The sequence below is a fragment of the Onychostoma macrolepis genome, chromosome 24, assembly GCF_012432095.1.
Source record: "Onychostoma macrolepis isolate SWU-2019 chromosome 24, ASM1243209v1, whole genome shotgun sequence".
Classification (NCBI taxonomy): domain Eukaryota; kingdom Metazoa; phylum Chordata; class Actinopteri; order Cypriniformes; family Cyprinidae; genus Onychostoma; species Onychostoma macrolepis.
The window spans coordinates 22,601,804-22,628,234 of record NC_081178.1 but is presented as its reverse complement, the minus strand read 5'-3'; the positions used below and the strand labels follow the sequence as shown (position 1 = coordinate 22,628,234).

At 37.5% G+C, this 26,431-nt stretch overlaps 1 protein-coding gene across 2 annotated transcripts in view; it reads left to right on the top strand.

Annotated features, from left to right (window-relative positions):
• plod2 (procollagen-lysine, 2-oxoglutarate 5-dioxygenase 2) overlaps positions 1-25,503 on the top strand; it is a 46,054-nt gene extending 20,551 nt beyond the window's left edge. The window contains exons 4-20 of one of the 2 annotated variants that reach the window (XM_058765049.1): positions 512-675; positions 3,929-4,041; positions 4,386-4,449; positions 4,815-4,912; positions 7,141-7,242; positions 10,105-10,230; positions 10,326-10,447; positions 11,681-11,785; positions 13,022-13,147; positions 13,404-13,545; positions 16,006-16,068; positions 17,224-17,337; positions 17,608-17,673; positions 21,845-21,949; positions 22,357-22,503; positions 23,828-23,953; positions 24,044-25,503. In XM_058765049.1, the coding sequence (XP_058621032.1) occupies positions 512-675; positions 3,929-4,041; positions 4,386-4,449; positions 4,815-4,912; positions 7,141-7,242; positions 10,105-10,230; positions 10,326-10,447; positions 11,681-11,785; positions 13,022-13,147; positions 13,404-13,545; positions 16,006-16,068; positions 17,224-17,337; positions 17,608-17,673; positions 21,845-21,949; positions 22,357-22,503; positions 23,828-23,953; positions 24,044-24,199 (1,939 nt within the window). In that variant the 3' untranslated portion in view covers positions 24,200-25,503. The remainder of the gene's footprint in view (positions 1-511; positions 676-3,928; positions 4,042-4,385; positions 4,450-4,814; positions 4,913-7,140; positions 7,243-10,104; positions 10,231-10,325; positions 10,448-11,680; positions 11,786-13,021; positions 13,148-13,403; positions 13,546-16,005; positions 16,069-17,223; positions 17,338-17,607; positions 17,674-21,844; positions 21,950-22,356; positions 22,504-23,827; positions 23,954-24,043) is intronic. The other variant, XM_058765050.1, reaches the window with a different exon arrangement.
• The last annotated feature ends 928 nt before the right edge of the window (positions 25,504-26,431 follow it).

The following is a 26,431-nucleotide window of genomic DNA, read 5'->3' as shown; positions in this document are numbered from 1 at the left end:
ACAACATTCAGGGATGTATGTCAGAAATAGTTACCCTTATGTATAACCTAAACATTTAGGTAAGGAGCTAGCTAATCAGAGTTCAGGGTGCCTGTGAAATATCTTTTACAGTAATATTTCCTTTAGAGGTGTAGTTCAGACCATTTTGCCACATTGCAAATTGTGTGTCACATATTCCAGAGATGGATTTTAAGTCATGTTACAAAAAGGGAAATGACTTGTGTGCACAGGTGCTCCCCAGACGAGAGGAAACCATGGTGTCTCCCTCACAGTTTACTTCCTCTGATGACATTTATAGTTACTAACGTTACCAGGCATATTAATAGTGTCTGAAATAGAAGACCTAAATGCCTACGAAATACCCTCCCCTCCCTTCCAGGAGTTCAGTTAAAATAGACATAGCTGATTAAATAAACTCGACATGGATTAGCAAAAATAGTTTGTATAATGTCTTAAATTGCTGATCATGTGTAGTGAATAACACAATTTACCTCTATTTTTCCCTCTTCAGTTATGACCTCATCTTTGCTGGTGGATCTGAGGAGATTCTTAGAAAGTTCCAGCAGACCAATCATAAGTTGGTGTTCGCTGCTGAGGGAATCATCTGGCCAGATCCTCGACTGGCAGAGAAGTATCCTTCTGTCCGCAGCGGGAAACGCTTTCTTAACTCTGGAGGTGCGTAAAAATAGGAAATACCAACTGTATCAAATTTCGATGTGCAATTTGCTTCATAGTTACACATCAAGGCTTCACAGTTCAAAAGCCATTGTGTTATTGAGATTTCAGTTCATTCAGTTCAGTTCAATTGGACTTCCACAGCTCTCATATTGTATCAAATCATTTACACGCACAATCTTACACTGATTATGCATAAAAAACCCAAAAAGGTCATGCAAAGTCATGTGAATGCCTTAAAGGGTTACTCCACCTCCAAATTAAAATTTTGTCATTAATCACTTGCCCCCATGTCGTTCCAAACCCGTAAAAGCTTTGTTCGTCTTCGCAAGACAATTTAAGATATTTTGGATGAAAACCGGGAGGCTTGTGACTGTCCCATTGACTGCCAAGTAATTAACACTGACAAGGCCCAGAAAAGTATAAAAGACATCGTCAAAATAGTCCATCTGCCATCAGTGGTTCAATCTGAATTTTATGAAGCGACAAGAATACTTTTTGTACGCAAAAAGTAGTCACCTCCGCATCACCGTACTGCCATTTTGGAGAGTATCCACTGAATGCAAACAGCGTATGCTGTTCTGTGTCAGCCACACCACACGGATACACTGTTTTCGTTCAAATCAAAGCATATCCTTGTGGTGCGGCTGACACAGAACGGCATACACTGTTTACGTTCAGTGGACACTCTCCAAAATGGCACTACTGTGACGTGGAGGAAACACATTGTTGAATAAAGTCGTTATTTTTGTTTTCTTTGCATTCAAAAAGTATTCCCGTCGCTTCATAAAATTCAGATTGAACCACTGATGGCAGATGGACCATTTTGACGATTTCTTTAATACTTGTCAGGGCCTTGACAGTGTTATTTACTTGGCAGTCAATGGGACAGTCATAAGCCTCCCGGTTTTCATCCAAAATATCTTAAATTGTGTTCCCGAAGACGAACAAAGCTTTTACAGGTTTGGAACATCATGGGGGTAAGTGATTGATGACAAAATTTTCATTTTGGGGTGGAGTAACCCTTTAATTGATGTCATTCCAAAGGTCATTCACACCGTCCATGAAAGATAGAAACATGTATGTTCACTTGAATGAAGTGTTTAAGGCATAAGTTTGTGATGAATGTGTCTACATGTGCAGTAGGCTACAACAAAATACTGATGAGTATGACAAATCTGCATTTTCACCATTTTTGATGAGAAAACAAACAGACATTTATATATAACAGGTCATAAACTTTCATTTTACATGTAAACACCTTTACTTATCTCGTAGCTTATTCATTGTGCGCACATCTGGTTACATTTTGACTTTAAGGCTATACCTGGTTATTAGATTTTTATCATTAGCTTGTTTTTCAATACATTCTGCATTTATGAAACAAAACATTCATGTGTTTGAACAAAACTTTTCTTGCTTTCATGCATCATTACCTTACCAACAGTTAAAGACAATTTAGGGCAAGTTAATTAAACAGTTAGCATGTATATAACAGGCTACCTGAATCTGGTTTAAGGGCATTGGTATGTCAGAATGTGTTCGACTCAGGCAGCATATCACTGGAATAGGTCATGGCCAGCTGCCATATTAGCTGTATCATCATAGCACAGTTTGCACCAGACGCTTCTGTGTGGGTTTGTTTTGTCTGGTAGGATTTAGAACAATGCAAGCAGGATGATTTTAGAGAGCAAAGGACAAACAGCGGAATTTCATTATCACTACAATATGATAGAGAAAATGTTTTCTGTGTAAACTGGCAAGCGGCGGTCACTCACCCTGTGGAATTTCCTGAGGGCCACCAGGCATAGTGCACTATTCATTCAGGGGTCTTCATGAATGGCGCTTTCATTTGAGTGTGTACGTGTGCATCCATCCATCTTACCCAGTCTCTCTGTTGAAGAACAGTAATGTCAGCCCCTCTTTTACTCAAAAACCCTGTGGTCATCGCTTGTCTAAACTCTGAAGTCCTGGTCCCGTCTATTTTAATCTGGCCAATTACTGCTTTGACTGCAGTGGTCACTTTGTCTTGTGTAGTGTCCTGTCAGGGCGTCGAGTCTGTGTCATTAACAGGACAAGTTTGTTTGTTTTGGACTTCCTGTTTGATTGCCTGTACATCCAAAATTGAGGGTTGGTTTTATCCCTTCGGCTGCTCCGTAGATTGTGGTGGCTACTGTTTTGTTTCAGTTGGACCAGAATTGTCATGTGGACCAGTGTGTTTGTGGAAATAAGAATGACTGAACGGCACGGCCCGTCTCTTTCCGATCATCCCTTTGCCCAAATTCAAGTTTGTTGAATGTAGCGTTGTTTCGATCGGTGGGAAAAAAAAATTCTGGATTCTAGATTAAAACCACGTCATAATGCCTTACATCTGGCTTTAGCTATTGCTTTCTAACCTGGGCATTATGTCAAGGGATTTACTTTATTGCACTGTATTAAAACAAGATTCATGTCACCACATCTGAGGTGACCGCCTTCAGACTAAGACGATCCGCTAATTTAGAGAATGAACTAACATTTAAATCATACTTGCCTGAAAAGTTGCCTTGTTTATCTTCTTCTGGCTTTTGGCGGACTGATAATTCTAGATTTCCAGTAAAATCATTTGAGATGTGATAGTGTTTCTGAGCAGATTGGCACTGTCCAGAATTCCTACTACAGCCTTTGGAAACAGTGTTGAATATGTTTTTATTTTTTTTAGATCAGCCTATGAATGTAGGCTATAGAAAAAGGTTATTAGGAGTTAAAAACGTAATAGTCTAGGGCGGTAACCTAACATAGCTCCTAATTTCTGCCAAATGATGGTATCTAGGGCACCAAGCCCTACAATTTTCATCTGTGGTCAGAGCTTCAGGAAAATGATGAGAAATCCGTACACAGGTTGCTACAGAAACACAGAGAGCCAGCACATAGCTGAGGTTCTATACTGATTACAGTCCTCTATCTTGACTAGATGTAGAAATTCTATGCCATCTGAGGTTAGACGTGGCCACACAACACTTGTTGCTTGTCGGTCAGATACTTCTGCCAGACTTCTCCCACTGTTTTGAGGATTTGAGGAACCACACCAGAATTGGTAGTGAAATTTAACCTTCTTAGAGGAGACGTAATTTAAATTGGAAATATTGTATCCAGGCATACCTTAATGCCAATGCTTCACACATTCTTTTACATTATATATTTTCTTTTACAACACAGCCTGTAAAAAATCAAACAAACAAACAAAAAAAAAACATTGTGATGTCTTTCACAGGCCTTATTGGGTATGCTCCATACGTTCAGAAGATTGTGAACCAGTGGGACCTTCATGATAATGATGATGATCAGCTATTCTACACAAAGATCTACGTGGATCCACTTCAGAGGGTCAGTGAAAAAACCCAAACCCAAAAATGAAAATTCTATCATCATTTACTCACTCTCAAGTTGTCCCATACCCGTATGATCTTATTTCATCTGTTGAGCACAAAATAAGTTATTCTGAAGAATAAAGAATAATTTATTTTGCGCTCAACAGAAGAAGGAAACTCGACATAAAATGTGCTTGTAACTTGACCACATGCACTAATAAATGCCTACAAAAGTATCATACCACTCAAACAAAGCAAACAAACTGGTTAAAAATACACAACTATAAACAGTTTACACAAGGACAAAGGTCACACGGTCACTTTTACACAAACTCCACTGTGTTCTGTTCTTTATTTTAGGAAAGACTTAATATGACCTTGGACCACAAGTGTGAGATTTTCCAGAATTTGAATGGAGCTGTGGGTGAGTCAGTCCAAGATGGTGTATAAAAATTGCTAAAAAAAAAACCTATTCATTTTTTTATATATATTGCATCATGCATAGCTGATGAATAGAGGGATGTCAAAGTTTGATTTAGATTTTGCATCGTAAACATTTTGGTTTTGGCATCACCAATACCACTGCTCATATAGGGATTTGAATAAATCCATAAATGTAACTCCTCTCCTTTTGTGCTATAGACTTGAATAACACCTCTAATTGTGTGGCCTAGTTGAGAAGAGGTCTAGTCTCTGTGCCCAATTTTTGCCTGCTGAACAATTAAACACTCAAAAGAATTAATCAGAAGTACTGAATCTAAGAATACACAAATCTATTTTTGAATTTAGATGAAGTTCTCCTAAAGTTTGGAACGGAGCGAGTGCGAGTGAGAAACACAGTCTACAACAGTCTGCCAGTCATTATCCATGGAAATGTGAACACCAAGGTAAATGCCTTCTTTCTCTTCATGTCAGTAAAAAATGGGGACAGTGTAAAAAAAGTTGACCTGAATCAAAATAACTGCCATTTTGTGTGCGCCTAAAGTTACAGTATGTTAACTTTTTTCAGATGTTTTTCTATTAGGACACCTTTTAATAGATATTGAGGTCCTGGGCGTCCTCTGAATGTAGGTTTATGGGGTTTTCAGGCACTCAGTGGATTGATCCAAATAAAAGTATGTCTGATCATTGTCACATATATTGAAGGTAAAACAAATGTTTATCAGTAGTATAACTTACATATTTGTATGTTTAAATTGTCTGTGAATTCAAGTCGTACTTTCTGCAGTTTATTCAGTTGAATTTAAACAGAAAATTCTGTCTTCTACCTTCCCTTATGTTGTTCAAAACTGATAGTATTTTCCATTAGAACACAAGGAGTTACTATCGAAATTATGTACCAGACTGTAATTGTACAGTTTGTGATTAAATACTAGACAGTCCTTCAGCCAAAAATCTTGCAGTCATTGCCCAGCTGTTTTGCTAAGCTGTAGAGTTTGACATTTTGACAGGATGTCTGGGTGATAATGTAATCTCAGACCCAGAGCTTTTCCTTCTGCACCTCAGTGACAGATTAAACAAACACAGCACGGTGTGGAGTCATCTTCTCCTAATACGCAACCATCTGTGCTGTTTCTAATGAATAATCATCCACCCAGAGCTCGCCCTTACGCTCTATGATTCATTCAAGCTGCCTTGTGTCCATCCCGAAGGTTCTCTCTGATCTCCAGGGTCTTTAACTTGCCCAGGGGATTACAGTTGTTCTCGTAAATACTCAAACAAGGTACAATAAAAGTGACAAGGCTTGAAGATGCACAGTAGTAGTTTATGACCAGAATTCAAAGCCAGTGGATTGGTTTATGGCTTATCTTCATTTGGAATCCGCGAGCAGCTCCTGTTTTCTGTTAGTAATGTTTAACCTATTGACATCACAGCACTTGAGGTCATGACCTGCATGCGTCTCTTAGTGATTGTCAGTCTTAGCAGCCAGCTACAAATGTTAAATTATCTAAAATGACTGAACATGGGATGAATTAGAAAGACAGCATCTGGATACCATCTGTAATGTGGTTGAGGCTGGATTGAATTGAAGATCCCCTCCTTTCTAGTACAGTCTAACTTCCTGTAATCGAAAGCAGCATGACAAAAGAGTGCACAGCTGTCCTGCCAAACTCTGTGTCCAACAGCCAGTGAACAAATTAACAAGGAATACAGACTTGTCTTCCAGGAATCAAAAACTCAAAGCTGGTTTCCTTCGGTCAGTTACAGGCAAATTAAGGTGCAATATCCCTTCAAAATCAGAATCCATAAACACACACACACACACATATATATATACATAGTTTATATTATATATAATATAGATGTTTTTGGAGAGAAGTGCTATAATTATTAAATGTTGTCATTGTATCTTGCCAGAGTCCTTTAGTTCTAATGTTCATGACAGTAGCCTTCTCTTTCTGTATGACAAATATACTGTAAAGGTAAATATAGCAAATGTTTGTTGGAGTAAATAATATTTGATGTGGTGTCACATGGGCTTCTCAGAGGGTGGGTTGCTGTAAAATGCACACCTTTATCGCATCAATCAAAATAAATATTTAAGGTTTACTTTTTCAGCAAAATTTGAGGCAACCTGTTTATGGTAACAAGTAAATTTGTTTCAGTTTCCTGATCTAAGATAAAACATAGTTGTTTCCCATAAGCCAACATGTTTTTGCAAGAACAACAACATCATTCCCTTCCGAACGGTTAATCCGTTTGATCTGTCACACTATTTAAATACAAAATGAACATCAATGCGAAATTTTCCTCCCTGCGACGCTATCCTGCAAATTCCCAAATGAGATATAAAACTCATTCTTTGATGCATGTTGTGTTATACATCTAAAGTAACAGATCAGCAATAATATAGTTCTAGATACTGTAGGTCATGAAAAATTTGACTTTATTTTTGGTTTGTTGTCCTGATCAAAACTGGATTTAATTACGACAAGCTGGGTTGGAGTATGGGTGTATAATTCCTATATTGGATCATAAATCATCTCGACCTTATAGAATAAATATTTTAAAGTTTTTAGTTTTTTAATGCTTTTGATTATTATTATAATTTAATTGTGTTGTACAAATACATAAATACTTAAACTATATATATTTTATTTTTTTTCTCCCACAGATATACTTCAATTACTTGGCCAACTATATCCCCAATGTGTGGAACTATGAGCAAGGCTGTACCATCTGTGACCAAGACATGGTGGATTTGTCTCAGCTTAAAGTGAGTCATCCAATGAAAGCCACAGTAGCTGTTTTTGTTCTTTTTCCTCTCAGCACCAGACAGTTATATCTTGAAATCGCCATTTAAAACAATGAAACATTTCCAGCTCTATTAATACATGCCTGTATATGTTGAGTGAACAACTAGCTTTTTCCTAGTTTTACACATTCCTTAAATTATAAATGCCCATGAGGAGCCACTTGAGGAAGAGGAAGTTGTGCACTGCTGTGGTGCAGGAAATGGCTTTTGGTTTTAGGACTGTTTCACTTACTGGGGTGTTGCTGTCAACCAGACCTCTCTTTAGCGGGCGGCTCAATGTGGGGCTTTATCCACAGGGTAACTTCAAGTGGTTGTCCTGAAAATTTGTCAGGGTTCAGCTAAGGTTGGCAAAAAAGGGCTTTGAGTTCTTTTCATTAAGCTTGAGCTACAGATGTGGAAATAACTAATTTCTTGCTTGTAGTATTTGCCAGAGCAAAATCCAGGTCACAAGCTGACCTGATAATACTGACACATTTATCAGCATTTGATAACACACTGCTAAGGTTTTCTGAGAGGTTTCTAGAATGTTATGAAGTTATGATGAAACGGAAGTAGCAACATAACTTTTCTTTCATATCAAGAATGAATGCAACAGGATGACAGAGTGAATTTTCATTTCATGTCTACAAGTTTAGGTTGGTTGCTTGGTGGCATTGCTAGGTGGTTTTTACGTTGATCTGGGTTGGTGCTCAATGGCCCAAGTCAAAAGATCCCAAATATTTATGGTAATCTAGTTTCTGGTTATGTCTTGGACCATCTGTCACAAATCTGTAGAATTTTTAGACCGTTTTATGGTCCTCCAGGCAGAAATCATAAGTCTAGTCACTTAGAAAAATATTAGAGCATCAGTCCTCATCAATCTGCATGATTCTTATGAGATGGTACGGTATATCCATAGCACAAACAGTGCAGGGCTGCATTTATCAAAAGCATTGTGAGATAAGCTGATGGTAGAGACCACTGGAGACAATGGATCTACCATCTACTTGGGCTTATGATGCTTTTGGGAAATGCAGCCCAGGATAGTAAGGAAATTCCAAAACAATGTTTACTATGAATAAGAGTGAATTGAAACAATGGGTAAAACAGATTAAGGAACACTGTTCAGTATTAACTATTTGCTTAATAGCATTCATATTACTAGCATGTTGGCTGTTTATTACTACTTACAAAGCACATATTAATGCATGACCATATTCTAGATCCTTTAGCCCTACCCCATATCTAAATATAACTACTACAGAAAGTACCTTACTATCAATAAACAGCAATTAGGAGGTTATCGAGGGAAAACTCTTAGTTAATAGTGAATATGTGTTCCTAATCAAAAGTGTTACCAAACAATGCAATTGAGACAGTAGAGCAGAACTTTATTTTTTTCTTTGTCTGGTCTGGAAAAAAAAAAAAAAAAAACTTTATCTTACATTAAAGAACAAATGGCAGGATAACTTTTTCATTTCAGTCATAGGTAGAACCTCAGATGACTGATCAAGTGAAAAAAAAAAAACTTTTTAACACATCAGACACATTTGGTTTATTTCTAGGAAGCACTGGAAATGGTGATGAGACTAAGCCCAGAGTCTGTTGTTTGTCAGGACGAGGGAGTGGCTGGGTCGTACCACTCTCATCTGCTCAGTGGTTTTGGGTTGGTTCTTGAAGAAGGGACAAGGGTTTAAAATCTCACACTGCGTATACTGAGGTTGAAAGGGCCCCGTTAAAGGAAACTGTACCGGCCTAGACTCCACAGAATCCCCTGAGTCTCCTGTTTAGTCCCTGCTCTTCTGTCGGTAACAATTTAAAGACTTCTGGCTCGATTCTAGGACACTCCCTTCAGAAACCCAAAGCCAAGGTCGGAACTGGGAAATTACATGGTGCCACTCAGGTCCCGTTTCATCTAGTGAGCTGTGTAGACTGGTCAAGAACCACAAAAGCAGTGGTGACAGATGTATATAACCTTAAGCTCAATGTCATGGGAAAGAAGCTTTAACTTTCCAGACCTCCAGCAGCGATTCTTGCTATGGAAATAAAATAAGGCTGGAAGGTATATGTTATTTTGCTATACCATTTTAACTATGATCAATATATCTGTTATCCTATATTCACATTATTCACATAATTCACACAAGTAATGTGAAAACACAGAGTGAAAATACAAAGAAGTCAAGAAAAGGAAAAGCTTGATATTAAAGGGTTTTACAGAATTTGACCGATAAACAGTCACATTTGTAGTATATGAACTATTTTACTAGTTCAGTTTTATGGTTCAAAGATTTAAGAATTAAGAGATTTGTTTTACTTTTTTGAGTCTTTTTTTTTTTTTTTTTTGAGTTCTTCATTTTAGTGTTACACAATGTAATATTTAAATAATTAAATTATATTAAGTATATCTTTCATTTATGAAGTATTTAATTCTCTGTATTATTCAAATAATAATAATAATAATAATAATGATCAAATCACTACAACAGGGTTATTAAGTATGCCTCTGTGCATTAGTCCTGTGAAGGACTAGCCATCAATCCAGGGTGTTTCCTTGCCTTGGGCCCGAGACACTGGGATAGGCTCCAGCATCCCCATGACCCTACAGAGGACAAGCTGTTTGGAGAATGGATGGATGAACATGGTTAATAAAATATAAAAAAATATATATATTTTGTTGAGTTCCCAAGCAACATATGCATATTGTGATACAATTACTGCACAATAAGACTCCTACTGTGATATTTTTTTGGTTATATCACCCACCCTAAGTGAAAACATTGTGAACTCAGACGCATGAAAAAGTTGTAATGTTTGACCAGACGTTTCTCTTTATCTAAACAGGAATTTCCACAAGTGACTGTTGGTATATACATCGAGCAGCCGACTCCATTCCTGCCAGAGTTCCTCGAGAGGTTCCTGAGTCTAGATTATCCCAAAGATAAACTGAATGTCTTTGTACATAACAGTGTGAGTGTTTGGCTGATAAAGCAATGAAAACTGTTTGACCTTTTGGATTTTGGCATCTGTCTTTGACTGTGCTTGTTCCATGTCTTGCTCTTCAGGAGGTTTACCATGAGAAGCACATACAGAAGTTTTGGGAAGAGAACAAGGATGTATTCCGCAGTTTTAAAGTCGTTGGCCCCGAGGAGAACTTAACTCAAGGAGAAGCAAGGAACATGGGAATGTAAGCGTTCCTTTAATTTCAGAGTCACTCTCGAAAATATGCAAATAATGAAGTAAATTACAATGCAAATCGGAGAAATTCAAGCTCTAACTCCTGATCAAAGATAAACGCAAACCCTTGCCACATGTCAGCAAACTTTTCAGCTCCTTGTAACAAAAAAAAAAAAAAAACACAGGGACAACATCCGACAACATTTACAAAGCAGTAAATCTGCCCCCTCCGATAGCAATATACCAAGAAAATACAGAAGAAGCTCCTCTGAACCCTTCTTTTTGTTCTTAGTTTAGCACTCCCCAAAACACGGCTGTCTCCAATATTCACATCCCAGCTTCAGAACTAATCTGCTTGTACATGACTGCTTTAATACAGTTACTATAAAAGCTATCACAACAACCAAGTGACATTTGTAAACAAATGCTGCTAGATACGCTCATTTGACTTTTCTGAGCTATTTTTACAACTACCTTTAACTAGCAGGTTCTAATAGTAGGTAATTATTGCTGCTTGTTTAAGTGTTATGTTCAGTAACACCACATATTATACTTCAGTATGTGACTTGTTGGATTGGTGATAAGTTTTGCACAGACAAGCATAAATAACTGACTATCTATAAGCTTTTAGTGGATGTATTGTGTCATATACTATCACATATTTGTAGGGCTTCTTTACCGGATGTTTAGTAGACACATTTATTCTCTTAGCTCGTCCTGCCGTTGTTTTCTTACTGCATGTCTGTGTTTGGCATCAGTGGCTGTTGACATGGTGATATCACTCAAGTTGTTTGTCTTAATTACTAGGTCCAAAAAATGCTGGTTTGCATAATATGTCAGAGCAGACAGAAGATATTTGTTTCCTGCCATTTTGCTTCAGAGCAGAGCATTCTAAGAAAAAGCAAAAAAAATATATACAAAGAATGATACTCAGAGCTTGCTCAGATATCGGTCTTTAATAGCTAAGGACATAGTTAAGTTTAAGTATTAACTTTTCTCAGATGTTCTTCTGAAAGACCTTGTAGGACAGAAGGGCTCATACAATTTGGTCTTGGATGAATTTGATAAGAAATGTTAGTGTTATTATTCAGATCTCTGACATTTGAATGCAGTTTGTCATATTTGAGGAAATAAAAAAAGTTCAGCAGAATTTTCTCAGTTCAGTCTTACTGGTGTTCAAGAGAAACAACATTGCCCTGAATTTTGCTATAATTAATAATGACCTCTTACTATTTTCTAACAGGGATTCGTGCCGGAAGGATCTTTCTTGTGATTATTACTTAAGCATTGATGCAGATGTGATGCTCACCAACCGCCAGACCCTAAAACTCCTCATCGAGCAAAACAGGTAGTTTCCCTTTAATCAATGGCAAGCATTTCAATGCTTTGGAATCTTCCACAGTAAATGCTTTGTCTGAGGGAACAGACTTGAATCCCTCATGTGCTAAAGCCACATGAACATTACAGCCGACTGAATGCAAATCCCTCAAGGTTTAAAAATAAGCACCGGTGGCTTCCTGTTTTCCCATGGTGCATAGAAACAGTCTGCTCTATATCACATGCACTCTTATAATGCCACTTGACTTTAAATAAGAAACAAGGCTGAACTCAGTCACATTTAACGTGACAACCTTAAGCGCTCTTTCGCATGACTATGGAGGAAGCCCTTTTCAGATATTTTAAGAAGGCTTGGGAACTCTTTCTGCTGGCTTCTGGCTTCTGGCTTGTGGAGTGAAATCGTATCCGGGAACCGTAGAAATGTGGAATTTTACTTTCTTGCTCTCACATTGTTGACCAACACTATAATTTCCACTAATGTGTTTTGAATGACATGTTTACCTCAGTAAAGTGATATTCTGTGCGCTTGTTGAGTTTAAGGTCACGATAGAGGTGAAGGGCTTGACTGTGTTACTTCGGGGTCACTCTCACGATTATAGGAACAATACCATATAAAACTGCGCTCATGTGCCTGAATAAAAGGATGCCTTCTTCACAACCTGACAAGAATATGTGGATCATGGTAACCACTTATGCACTATGAACTTTCTAAAACCAATCCATCCATCCCACCTATTTTCCAAACCACTTATCCTCTGTAGGGTCACAGGGATGCTGGAGCCTTTCCCAGCATCTCAAGCCACAGACAGGGGACATCCTGGATGGATGGCCAGTCCATCATAGGGCTAGCACAGAGACACAACTACAGGCAATTTATTTTGTACAAATTACCTATACTGCATGTTTTTTTTTGGGCTGTGAGGGAAACCAAAGCAGCTGTAGGAAACACAGAAGAACATGCAAACTCACATGGAAAGGACTTCTGGTTCAAACCGGGGGCCTTCATGCCACCATGTCGCTCTATAGTGTCATCCTGGAAACTTAATTCAGTACAAACTACAGAAAATCTAAACTAAATCTAAATTTTGTGGTCATCAAATACCATCATCACATTTGGTTTTCCTATAATTTTAGAGTCTTCTTGTGGTGGCAAAAAGCAGTATTATTTCTTGCATAGTAGGCCTATCATAGTACATGTATGGACTGTTGCTGATTTCTGTGCTGATTTTTCCTTTTTCCACCTTAGAAAAATAATTGGCCCTCTTGTCACCCGTCACGGAAAATTGTGGTCCAACTTTTGGGGAGCCTTGAGCCTAGATGGTTATTATGCGAGGTCTGAGGACTACATTGACATCGTGCAAGGAAAGCGTGTGTGAGTGTCTTGGAGGATGTGATCCAGAAATTACTGATATTTCACTGTATATAATCTTCTTGGAATATTACGAAATTGCATTTATCCTTCTCTGAATCAAAAGAGGAGTCTATCCAAACTCAGAATACTTTTTAGCATGTCCATTGCTCACCAGGCCATGTTTTTACCTTAATACTATTTTAAAATAGTATTAAAAATATGGCTATATGACTATGTGATGTATGACTATATTTTTTATCTTTCCTTGTATAAATAGTGGTGTGTGGAACATCCCTTTCATGGCCCACATCTACCTCATAAAAGGCCAGACTCTGCGGAATGAGCTCAAAGAGAGGAATGTCTTTGTCCTGGAGAGATTGGACCCCGACATGGCCATGTGCAGGAATGCCAGAGATTTGGTATGACCGCTGGCACACAAAATTGTACAATTATAGTAATTACAGTATTTAATCTAGATCAGCACCATTCATAGCATTTATTTTATAATAGTCTAGAGTTGCAATTATTTAGGTGTGTCTTGCTCTGTAATTAATGTAAAAAAAAAAAAAAAAATCATGATAATTATTGTTTTTGTATTAAATATTATATTTAGTATTCATGTCAAGCTCCATCAGCAGCATTTGTGGCTTGCTGTATTATTATTATTATTATTTTTTTTTTTAAACAGAAAAATAAATAAATAAATACAGTAAAGCATTAGAATGGAAGACACCAGGAAAACTGTTACAATATATACTTCATTTTTCAAAAGTATAGTCACAAAATGTCATGGATTCTGTTGATAGAGCTGAAATTGGAATAAGGGAGGAATGTTGGAGTAGACTGTATAAATAGACTGTTCCGCCACTGTATACAAAAATGAAAACAATAATAATAAATAAAAAAATAAAAAATAACAATATTAATTGCAACTTTTTATCTCACAATTCAGACTTTTTTTTTTCTCAGAATTGACCTATCGGTAAGCCCCACCCCCCTTAGTTACTGTTGCTCCCTCGGACAAACAAACGGAGTTTCTCACTGTCTTACAATGACAGCTGCAGTGTGAAAACCTTGTCCCACGATGTTTTTGCACAATTTTGGACACAGAAGGCAACCAAATGGGAATTAAATATTCCATGGAGGGATTTATAAAATATTTTAAAATAAATATGGTGGGTAACTCGAAGCAAGGGTTTATAGATCACAATGCAAGCGGGAGAAGTCTCATATTACGGTCGGTCATCACGATCGGATGACAACATGCAGGATCAACAGTTCATGTATGGCAGGGTACGATTAAATTAATGTACATTTAAACAGTTTAATATGGAGAGGCACTGAAATGTAGACCTTCGTTTATGTGTTTTTGACCTACACTGTACAAGACGCGAGGACAGGTTTGCTATTTAGGTTTGTACATTAGCATGGACTCACTAACTTTAACGTTAGCTAGTTTTAGCCAGAGATACCTTGCTAAAGCACAAGATAACGTTAACCTTCTGATGAAAATTGTAACTTAATGAGTGTATGACAACCAGAAAATTAACGTTTTTTTCTTCATTTGTATTGGGGTGAATACTTAGGGACATTTTGCTCTGTTTTGTTTGGATTCAGGAAATGTAATGAAATAAATTATATTGCCCATCCTCTCAGGCTACCTGCAATCAGTGAATCAAGTACCCCAGGCACATCGTTTTTCCATTTTTGAAGCATAAACCCCATAAAACCGATGCTAACTTCGGATCTTCCAATGTTTCTCTATGGCGCTGAAACCTAAAGATGTCCGAGTTCCGCTCCCCGTGCAACTGATACTCGACTGCCATTGGCTAGTCTGCGTTCGAGGGGAGGGGCTTACCGATAGGTCAATTGCGTGATGTAAACTTGCAATTCTGACTTATTTTTCTCTGAATTTGAGATATAAAACTTTGCAGTTGTAAGTTATAAAATCAGAATTGAAAAATAAAAAACTTTCAGAAAACAATAATAATAAATAAATAAATGAATAAATAATATTATTTGCAACTTTTTATCTCATAATTATATATTTTTTTAATTCAGAATTTTAAGATATAAACTCACAATTCTGACTTTTCTCTCGCAGTTGCAAGTTTATATCTCACTATTCTGTCTTTTTTTCTTGCAATTCTGACTTCTTTAAAAAAAAGAAAATAAAAAGATAATAATTATAAGATTGCAATTACAAAAAGTAGCAATTTCTTATTTTAAAAGTTTTTACTCAGTGGCAGAAACGAGCTTCCATAATACAGATTCAGTAGATCATAAGACAATTCACCTCCAAAAACAGCAATTGTTTTGTATAGTTTTGATATGTCAATTTAGCCTGATGTCTTAATGCTTTGAAACATCTGCTGCACCTCTGTGACCAAGATGTAACTGGCAAGTATTCTAAGTATATCAGTGCGCTATCGTGAAGGCATGGCATGTCTGTTCGTTTATGGCAGCCTCTGTGATGCATTCAATGTGTTCTCTGCCCATCATCCTTTCCTTCTCTCCATTTTTCACATTCATAGTGTGACCTTGAACCAATGGAATGTTTGGCTGTGTGCTTTTTGCTCCTCCTTAAAAAACCTACATCACTAATAACTAACTATGATGTTTTTCTAACTGTCTACAGCTAACTGCTTAGGACACCTAAAGGCAGTGCATAGACTTTTTCTGAGCAGAAAATCAACTAAAAAACCTCAACACAAGAGGGTGCAGACATCTCTACTGTACTGGTGGAGTTTAATATTGTACATGTGCTGTGTCCGTATCTTCCCTAATATTCTAATTTCTTAATCTCTCTCTCTCTCTCTGTATCTTACTCTGTTTATGTCTCATTATATAATTTACATGGTGCTTTTCCTTCATTTTAGACAGTACAGAGAGAAAGAGAATCTCCTTCTCCGGAATCATTCCATATGCTCAGACCCCCACAGGTTCCTCTTATTTTGATTATTATATCATGTATAATTTAAGATTTAAATGTTTTAAAGCAAGGCATCACTTTTCCAAATGGTTAGAAAGTGATATTCCAACCAAACTAAATTAAATGTAGTCCTTAATGCCTAAAAATGTCTACTAACATTTAATATTTGCTTGCTTGGGGTTCATATGTGTAATCTCAAGATCACAAGCATTGTTGTCAGATTACAGAACATATAGTCCCAGAGGACTGGGTGAAACAATTTTGAGATGAATTATGCATGTAGACAAACCATAAATCCCCATTTCATGCTCAGTGCGGTTGTTTCATGGTGTTTCTATTCCATAAATGTATGTTCATGTGCTATTAGGCATTCAAACATTTGATTTAAAACTACGGCCATCTTTGAATACATCTTACACTGACAGATGTGTTCTCCTAACAAGCAGAACCCTTTGGAAAAGTGATGCTATTGAGTTTGATAAGCTACATCTGCTTTTCTGATGGGGTTAACCTGGACAAAGCACCAGATATTATATATACACTGAACCATAAAATTCTACACAGTGGTGGAAAGGCCAATGAAGGGTCTAATAGATTTCCTTCATTATAGTTTTCCCTGCAGTAACATCTATATCCAAGAGCAACTCCCTTCCAAGCACACTAGTACCAGTAACAAGAAACTTACCCTCATTACCTTGACTTATCTCAGTCTAGGTATTTATGTAGCCCTTGTTACATTTGTATGTTTGCATTGGAATGAACAATTAGACTAATACGTTTGAGATTGGTTCAAGACATGTTTTGGTAAAGCCTAGACTGAGAGTAAGTCTGGATCTTCTCACACTTAGGTGCAAGAACCCTTGTCCCTGCTTCTAGTATAGTAAACAGGAATGTTGATTCCTGAAGTTGCACTGTTCCCAGCACTGTTCCCGTTCCATCCCCTCTCACAGCGCTCCCCAACATCTGTCCTCAATTGTTATTGATTACACATTATCACATATTGTGCTGATAATTTGTGATTTGTTTTCATCATTGACTTTAAATTATTTGCATGATGTGTTTTTTTTATTGCTCATTATACATTGTTTCATTTTTGTTACCATTCGATTTCTGCATTAAAGACATCATTTGTAGTATCTAACTACCTTTTCTTTGTCCACCACAGGGAGTTTTCATGTATGTTACAAATCGTCATGAGTTTGGAAGGCTTATTTCAACTGCCAACTATAACACATCTCATTATAACAATGACCTTTGGCAAATATTTGAAAACCCACTGGTGAGTGACTAGATGATTTGTGATCAAATGTTTCCTGTGTACAAAGTGTCTAGTACAATACATAAACAACAGGATCCAGAAGTGTTCATTTAGTGCAACATTTGTCATCAATAATGATGTGGAGTGCTGTCAGGGTAAACATACAGTAAATCTGTGTTGACCTCCATCTAGGTTTTAGTCCGTCTGCCGAATGAATGCAAGGAGCTAATCACTGTTTGCAATGCAGGTCAGTCAATAGGCTAAAGTACTAATCCTCTTTCTTTTTCACAGGACTGGAGAGAGAAATACATCCATCCCAACTACACCCGAATTTTCACTGAAAACCTCTTGGAGCAGGTGAACAAACATTTACATATATTAATTTAGCAGATGCCGTTCGGATAGAGTAGGAACGATCATTCCACCATAGAGGTTTAGTAAAAGTTTATATTCCGGAAAGGTTCACTCACCAGATTTGTGGGACAAGGATAGATTTGCAAAAGTGGATGCAGGTAGGAAGGTGCAAATGCAGAACCAGTGGTTGTTCTATACTGTTGGTCTGATTGAAGACCAAGTGAACAACCAAATTTTGGAAAAATTGGCAGAAGTTTGATGAGAGTTGCAGTATTCCACAGTCTAGAGATGACTGGACAAGGAGCTGTACTAATATGGTCAAAAGTACCGACTTCGGTACCAGTTGGTGCTGCTATTTTAAAAACATCCATTTCCTGCTAACAATTGAGCACTGTTGAGCGGATTCTTAAATACCACTGATTTGGCCATAGTGTTCACACGCTCAATAGATCACTTCATGCTCTTCACTGAGCGCTCACACAGAAGCACATGGGAGCATTTAAAAGCCTCGTCTATCAGCACAGATCTGTCTATGTGCAGATATATTAGGGTTCCAAACCCCAAAGATAGGCTTTAAAATGCTCCTGTGTGCTTCTGTGTGAGCGCTCGGTGAAGAGCGTGAAGCGATGATCATTGTAACCAATCACAGTCATATCTATTGAGCATGTGAACACTATGGCCAATAAGCGGTGTTTAAGAATCTGCTCAACAGCGCTCAAATGTTAGCGGGAAATGGATGTTTTTAAAATTGCAGTACCGACTGGTACCAAAGTCAGTACTTTTGACAACACTAAGCTGTACAGAGTGCTTAGATAGGAACCAGACAGAATCTGATATTTTGGATAAAGTACAGTTCAAATGTACGGAACTGGGCAGCCTTTGCAATTGTATGTAAAGCTGAAATTGTCATCAAACATTACCTTCAGCTTCTTGCTTGATCTGGATGCTGTGTTCATTGATGGGCCTTGCTAAATGATTTTGCTGAATTGTGGTCTTGCTAGAAGAAAAGGAGATCTGTCTCTGTCTCGGAAAGAAAGAGAAGTAGAACTATGTGTTGTTGGCATAGAAGTGGTAGGAAAATCCATGGGTCCATGATGGGTCCAAGCAATGTTGTGTATATTAAGAAAAAGAGGAGGCAAAGCGCTGATCCTTGAGTCACCAGTGTGGCTACTGGATGTACATTAGATACAGTTCCCTTCCATGATACCATAAAGCAGGGGTCTCCAACCCTGCTCCTGGACAGCTACCATCCTGCAGATTTAAGCTCCTATCCAATCAAACACAACTGAACTAGCTAATCAAGGTGTTCGGTATTACTTGATAATTACAGTCTGGTTTTTGGAGCAGGTCTGGAACTGAAGTCTGTAGGACGGTAGATCTCCAGGAGCAGAGTTGAAGATCCCATTCTCTTGGTCTAGTTTGCCTCTTTTAAGACTGTAAATCCACAGGTCCTCCAATCAACCAGGACTGCATTTCCAAAAGCATCATAAGCCTAAATTGATCGTAGCTCGATTGCTGGCAGTGGGTACTGCACCAAAATAACTGTAACTTAGTTTAAATTGCAGTGGTACTTGCAGTGACAGTTGTTTTCAATTCCAGTCCTCGCGTACCCCCGCTCTGCATATTTTGCATGTCTCTCTTTGTTAACACACCTGATTCAGATCATCAGCTTGTTAGAAGTGAGCTCCGTGCATGAACTGTGTTCCGATTGACATGCTCCCCATACGGTGTCCATTGCTCCCTACTCCCTGAGCAGGGGAAATCCGTTGAAGTTTACTTCACTTCGGAACATTCATTCACGGATTTGCGCGGTGCCGCAGCCTGCAGTGTCTTCACATACAGAAAAAACTTACTAGAGAAGCGTGAAGTGTGACATAATATACCTCTGTAAATAAATACAATTTAAATTCATGTCTCGCACACTTCAATGCCCTTTGAATGGAACATACACGTTCGCTTTGAACTGGAATCATGGCGGAATATCCTGTGATGTCCACTTTGCAGGGCACTTACAGTCGAATAGAACAAACGTCTGAGGTGATAAGAGAAACGTACAAAATGTGCAGAGTTGGGGTGCACGAGGACTGTAATTGAGAACCTCTGGTCTAAGATGTACTTAGCCTTATGATGCTTTTGGGAAATGCAGACCAGGCCAGTAGCTCTCCAGGAGCAGGGTTGGGGATCCCTACCCTAAAGCATCTACATGGGAAGCAGGATTCAAACCAGCAGTTTCCAAGATGCTCAGTATTGAGAAGGTTGATTGGAGGATCTGTTGATTCACACATAAACTAGTCCAAAAGAATTAGGACAGATGATCTGGGGGCCTTAAAGCAGCATCTTCATTAACCATCATTAAATCTATGTTGACTTATAATTTTAATCAAGTTACCTGTACCAAAAAAACTGTAACTTAGTTTAAATTGCAGTTTTGACCATTCTTCATCTTCTCTCTCATCCTTACATTTGCTGTTCTTGCTACTGCAACTTTTAGACTTCTATATGTAAATTATTTCTGTTATGATTGTCAGATAAATATCTAAAAGTAATCGAAAGTACAGTTTTCTATGATGTAACCTTTGAAAAGAAAAAAAAAAAACATATATATTATTTGTACTGTATGACACTCTCATCAATGTTTGTATGAGTTAGGATTATTTAGAGTGAAAATGTATTTGATCCCCTGCTGATTTTGTACGTTTGCCCACTGACAAATAAATGATCAGACTATAATTTTATGCAATGATTTGCATTTTAATGAGTGAAATAAGTATTTGATCCCCGATCAATCAGCTTGTTACCTGTATAAAAACACCTGTCCACAGAAGCAATCAAACAGATTCCAAACTCTCCACCTTGGCCAAGACCAAAGAGCTGCCCAAGGATGTCAGGGACAAGATTGTAGACCTACACAAGGCTGGAATGGGCTACAAGACCATCGCCAAGCAGCTTGATGAGAAGGTGACAACAGTTGGTGTGATTATTCGCAAATGGAAGAAACACAAATAACTGTCAATCTCCCTCGGTCTGGGGCTCCATGCAAGATCTCACCTCGTGGAGTTTCAATTATCATGGGAATGGTGAGGAATTAGCCCAGAACTACACGGGAGGATCTTGTCAATGATCTCAAGGCAGCTGGGACCATAGTCACCAAGAAAACAATTGGTAACATACTACGCCGTGAAGGACTGAAATCTCGCAGCGCAAGGTCCCCCTGCTCAAGAAAGCACATGTACAGGCCCGTCTGAAGTTTGCCAATGAACATCTGAATGATTCAGAGGAGAACTGGGTGAAAGTGTTGTGGTCAGATGAGAACAAAATCAAGCTCTTTGGCATCAACTCAACTCGCCGTGTTTGGAGGAGGAGGAATGCTGCCTATGACTCCAAGAACACCATCCCCACTGTCAAACATGGAGGTGGAAACATTATGCTTTGGGGGTGTTTTTCTGCTAAGGGGACAGGACAACTGCACTGCATCAAAGGGATGATGGACGGGGCCATGTACCATCAGGGCTAGGGCATTGAATATGGGTTGTGGATTTGTATTCCAGCATGACAATGACCAAAAACACACAGCCAAGGCAACAAAGGAGTGGCTCAAGAAGAAGCACATTAAGGTCCTGGAGTGGCCTAGCCAGTCTCCAGACCTTAATCCCATATACAATCTGTGGAGGGAGCTGAAGGTTCGACTTGCCAAATGTCAGCCTCAAACCTTAATGACTTGGAGAGGATCTGCAAAGAGGAGTGGGACAAAATCCCTTCTGAGATGTGTGCAAACCTGGTGACCAACTACAAGAAACGTCTGACCTCTATGATTGCCAACAAGGGTTTTGCCACCAAGTACTAAGTTATGTTTTGCAAAGGGGTCAAATACTTATTTCACTCATTAAAATGCAAATACATTTATTACTGTTTTGAAATGCGTTTTTCTGGATGTGTTTTTTATTTATTTTTGGTTATTCTGTCTCTCACTGTTCAAATAAACCTTACATTAAACTGACTTACGTTGCATTAAATAGACTGATAATTTATTTGTCAGTGGGCAAACAAACAAAATCAGCAAGGCATCAAATACATTTTTCCCCCACTGTATGTTATGGTGGAATAACCAAACTCATGCTGTGTTAAGGGTGAAAGTTAACCTGATGATACTAAGCACCTGTTTATGTTTCTGCAGCCATGCCCAGATGTTTTCTGGTTCCCTGTGCTCTCGGAGAAAGCCTGTAATGAGCTGGTGAATGAGATGGAAAGTCATGGTTCATGGTCTGGTGGAAAACACCAGGTCAGATAAACCCGCCAGCCTTAAAACAGTCTGCACACTTTGTACAGGGATCAGTCATGAATGAAAAAGACTTTAAAAATGTGTAAATACAAAACAGAAAAAGATTTTTAGGTGACACTTTATTTTAAGGTGTCGTTGTTACACGTTACATGTAATTACTATTATAATGACAATTAATTATGTAATTATGTAAAGCCAAACCCTAAGTGTAAATGATTTTTATTCTCAATAGACAAAAATATGTAAATATTTAGTCAATAACATATTATATTTATTTCTTTATTTCTTTATTTATTTTCCAGTGGAAATTACCTTTTGTTAGACTTTACACAGTAGCACAATTGCTGATAACATTTAAGGTTTTTATCATTGATTGATTGCCCAGTCATTGTATTTTCCCTTTGCAGGACAAGCGTATCACTGGAGGCTATGAGAGTGTCCCGACAGATGACATTCATATGAAACAGATCGATTTTGATAAGGAATGGCTGCACTTTATCAGAGAATTCATCTCCCCTGTCACTCTCAAGGTCTTTTCTGGCTATTACACCAAGGTGAGCCAGTTTGTATGGGTCTGGACAGAGTCATAATGAGCTGTTATATCAGAATGTCTGAGCATGTGTTGAAGAATTTTTCTCTTCTACCTCGACCTCATCTTTTTGTAAAGCATTTTATCCTTTAATGTTTGCTAGGATGAAACCCATGAAGCCTGTAAAGAACATGGTTATATTTCACCCCCAATTTAGAATGTTTTAAGAGTTAGGGTCATTATAATAATTAAGAACAAAAGAAGCCTTTGAGTCCTTTGAACCTTTGAGTGTGGGTACATTTATTTTATTATTTAATTATAGCAGATTTGCATTTCAGTGTTTGCATTATCAACACAGTTTGAGAATCACAGAATCATTATCCACCATCATGCATCATGGTAAATGTAAGGTTATTTTTTATTTATTTTTTCCATTGGAAAATATTTGTAAACTTTTTTTTTTTTTTTTTTTTTTTACTTTGTGGGGTGAAATATGTCCCAGACATGTTCTCGATTGGCTTCTTGAAGTTCATCCATTAAGTCTGGTTGATTTGACTCATAGCTTCACACACACAATTGCAATCACTGAGTCACTGATCTGCTAAGTAGGGCATTTTTTTATAATTTGCCCAATTTAAACTAATTTTGTATTTTGTCAGCCACTGTTTTTTTTTTAGTACATTACACATCTGCATGATTTCTTAAGGCTTATTGCAGCAGCCAACCAAAACACAGCTTGCTAGATGAGCTTTGTTTAGTTTTTGGTTGACATGACTTATGGAATGAGTCAAGTCATCTTTTTCTCTGTAATTTTCGACTTTCTCTCTTGCGCTGTTCTTTTAGGAGGGCTCTGACCACTGTTAACTGGATAAGCGCTGTTAGTTCTCTGGTTGATTTGACTTATGGAATGTGAACTCTGGTTGGCATCGTGAGTCTGAGTTCTTTGTGGGTCATCCATTAAAGGGATAGTAGACCCAAAAATTAAATATACAGCATTATTCACTTACCCTTTCCAAATCCATAAACTGTTATGGTTTCAGTAGAAATCAGAAGTAGAATTTTAGAAGAATGTTCACTAAGCTCTCTTCCATACAACAACAGTACAAAGTGAAGGAGTCTGTTAAAAGTATACCATATACTACATATAGTCCATACTGTACTATTTCAAGTCTTCCAAAGCCACTGAATAATTATATGTGAGGAATAAAACAGCCATTTAACTATAATATGTCACTGTTTGTAAAATAACTACTTGATGATCCTTCGCCAACTTTTTGTTCCACAGAAGAAAAAGTTTTAATGAAAAAACTGTAAGCAAAAATTGTGTCTCCCATCTGTTTTTCTTGCAGGGTTATGCGATTATGAACTTTGTGGTGAAGTACACTCCAAACAGACAATCCTATCTAAGACCACATCACGATTCCTCAACATTCACCATTAATATTGCTCTCAACAACAAGGGCTTAGATTTCCAGGCAAGTTGATACACTGGCCTTACGTTTCCCAAAATAGGTTTTAAATACATTGTAGAATCACAACTTATAACTCATTTCCTTCTATTTCAGGGTGGAGGTTGTCGATTTCACAGATATAACTGTTCCATAGAGTCTCCTAGAAAAGGATGGAGCTTCATGCATCCAGGTAGACTCACCCACCTTCATGAAGGACTACCTACCACCAACGGTACACGCTACATAGCAGTGTCCTTCGTAGATCCTTAGAGTCACATATAGTTCTAGTAGTTCTTCACTAGGAATTTACTAGCTTTGATATGTTTGTGTAGTGTCAGCTGTTTGTCTGTTTTTACTGATTTATTCTTGGATTATGTGTTGTGTGTCTGTTTTTATTTGCTGTCTTTTGAAACATTTACTACTGTCGAGAGAAAATGCTGTTCAACAGAAGTTTAGTAAAGTCTATGGATGCATTCACACAAAACACACACACGCAGGCAGAATTTCATACATATAAACTTTGTTGCATTACTCAAAATCATATAAGAGATTTGACCATAATGTTTCTACTTGGGCAAAAAACAAAGCAGGTGAGGTCAGCAACTCTTCATTTAAACAAGTTTGGTTCAGGGCGTTTAGCATTAGCACTCATTTATAATAGTTGCCTTCAAGTCCTGCTAAAAAAAATAAAAATCCTGTTTACTTGTTTGGAAATTGTAATTTTGATATGATGTGCATTTTAGTGATTCTCATTGGAATAAAACGGACGCCACATTTTTCTTATATTTTAACATTCCAACAAATACAGAAATATTTTAGTGCCATTGCAACAAAATAAAGAGCAAAGGATGCACGGTATTTGTGTAATTGCAATTTATTGTTGCATTTTAATCATTCTTGTGTTACCGCAGAGAATGATGCAAACATTGTGCAAGCCTGTTACCCTTATAAATTTTATAAAGTATAGTTTTCCTCAACAGCACATTAAATGTCTAAGCTCAATTGCACCATCAACATTTAGAGTTACACCATATGTTCAATATCAATTAGTTTCTGTTGGGATTCTCTAACTGACAAACACCCCCAACCCAATGTGCAATGATGCTCTAAGATCATGGATACAAAAGGAAGTTGGTAAAACGGAAGATGAGCTCAAAGTACTGTAAAATATCTAGATTTCTACAAATTGTAGAGCTGTTAGTGTCAATGATATAACACATGACTTCAGTGGCTCCTCCATGTAGCAGCTGACCATGTTTTTAAAAGACATGAAGGTAATCACTAGGGTTACATGATATGAAACTATGAATATGCTGTCAACAAAATAAGTATAATTTTGTATGTTTGCACAACAAGAAACGGCAGGATTTAAAATTAATCCTATTTTTTTTTTTTTTTTTTTGCTTTTTTTTTGTGGACAAAGTTTTGCTGAAGGTGTTTTTACTGTAAAATACAAGGTAATTATGCCTTATTTTCTGAACTGAAAATGTCTCGGAGATGTCAAATGTTTAACGTTCTTTTGTTCCTTACAAATGTTTCATCCAGGTCAGTCTCTTAATTTATTTTGAAATTGTTGAAATAATAAAATGTTTTTAAAGAGAAATGGCTGTCTATATTCAGGTAACAATAAATGCATTTTGCTGAGATATATATATATATATATATATATATATATATATATATATATATATATATTAATAAAACAAAAATATGATCAAGCCAGCTCAATATTGCAAATAGTCCAATAAGTTAACTGCTAAACATGTAAAAAATTACAGTGCAGCTTTAGAAAATTCCTTTTTACCCTCAAGGAAATATGACATGCCTTGAAACATCCGCATTCCGATTGTTATACTAATGTAACATAGTACATGTGTGAACACTAACATGCCCATCACATGACACTTGTTCTGTCAAACCATGCAAGTTTCCTTAGAATCAGTCAGCACAGCTTAGAATTTAAAGTGTTGACAGAGAGAACATGTAAACAAGGAGCAGATTGCAGATTTACGCAATCTATGATTCATGGTCAGTGACACATATTTGAACCCGTCTTTAAGTGAGATTGATGAGATGTTGGAATTTTACAATTAAAGGAATGTACAGGGGAGTTGATAATGTAGTTCCTCCTATGCAGCTGAATCATTTTGACTGGAATCAGAGATGAGTTTAAACTTTAAACATAACAACAGTACAAGTGAGCAAAGCGACTAAACACTCTTTATAATCAACAAATAAAAGTCACGCTTCTATCTCAGATCCGCTTCAACTGTCATGAAAATTAATGACTTCGGGATTCTTTGTAACTGCAAATCATTGTCAATGTGAACGCACCTTCAGGGTAGACTGCACAAACTACATAAAGTTTGAAAGTTGCCATAGCAAAGGAAGGTGGCAGATATGCCCTCTGATGCTGAAGTGTGAGATATTTTTCCTTTCCTTCATCTTTCGTCTCTTGGTTGGGGTTTGCTGGGAAGAACTCCCTGACTTGTTCAATGTTTC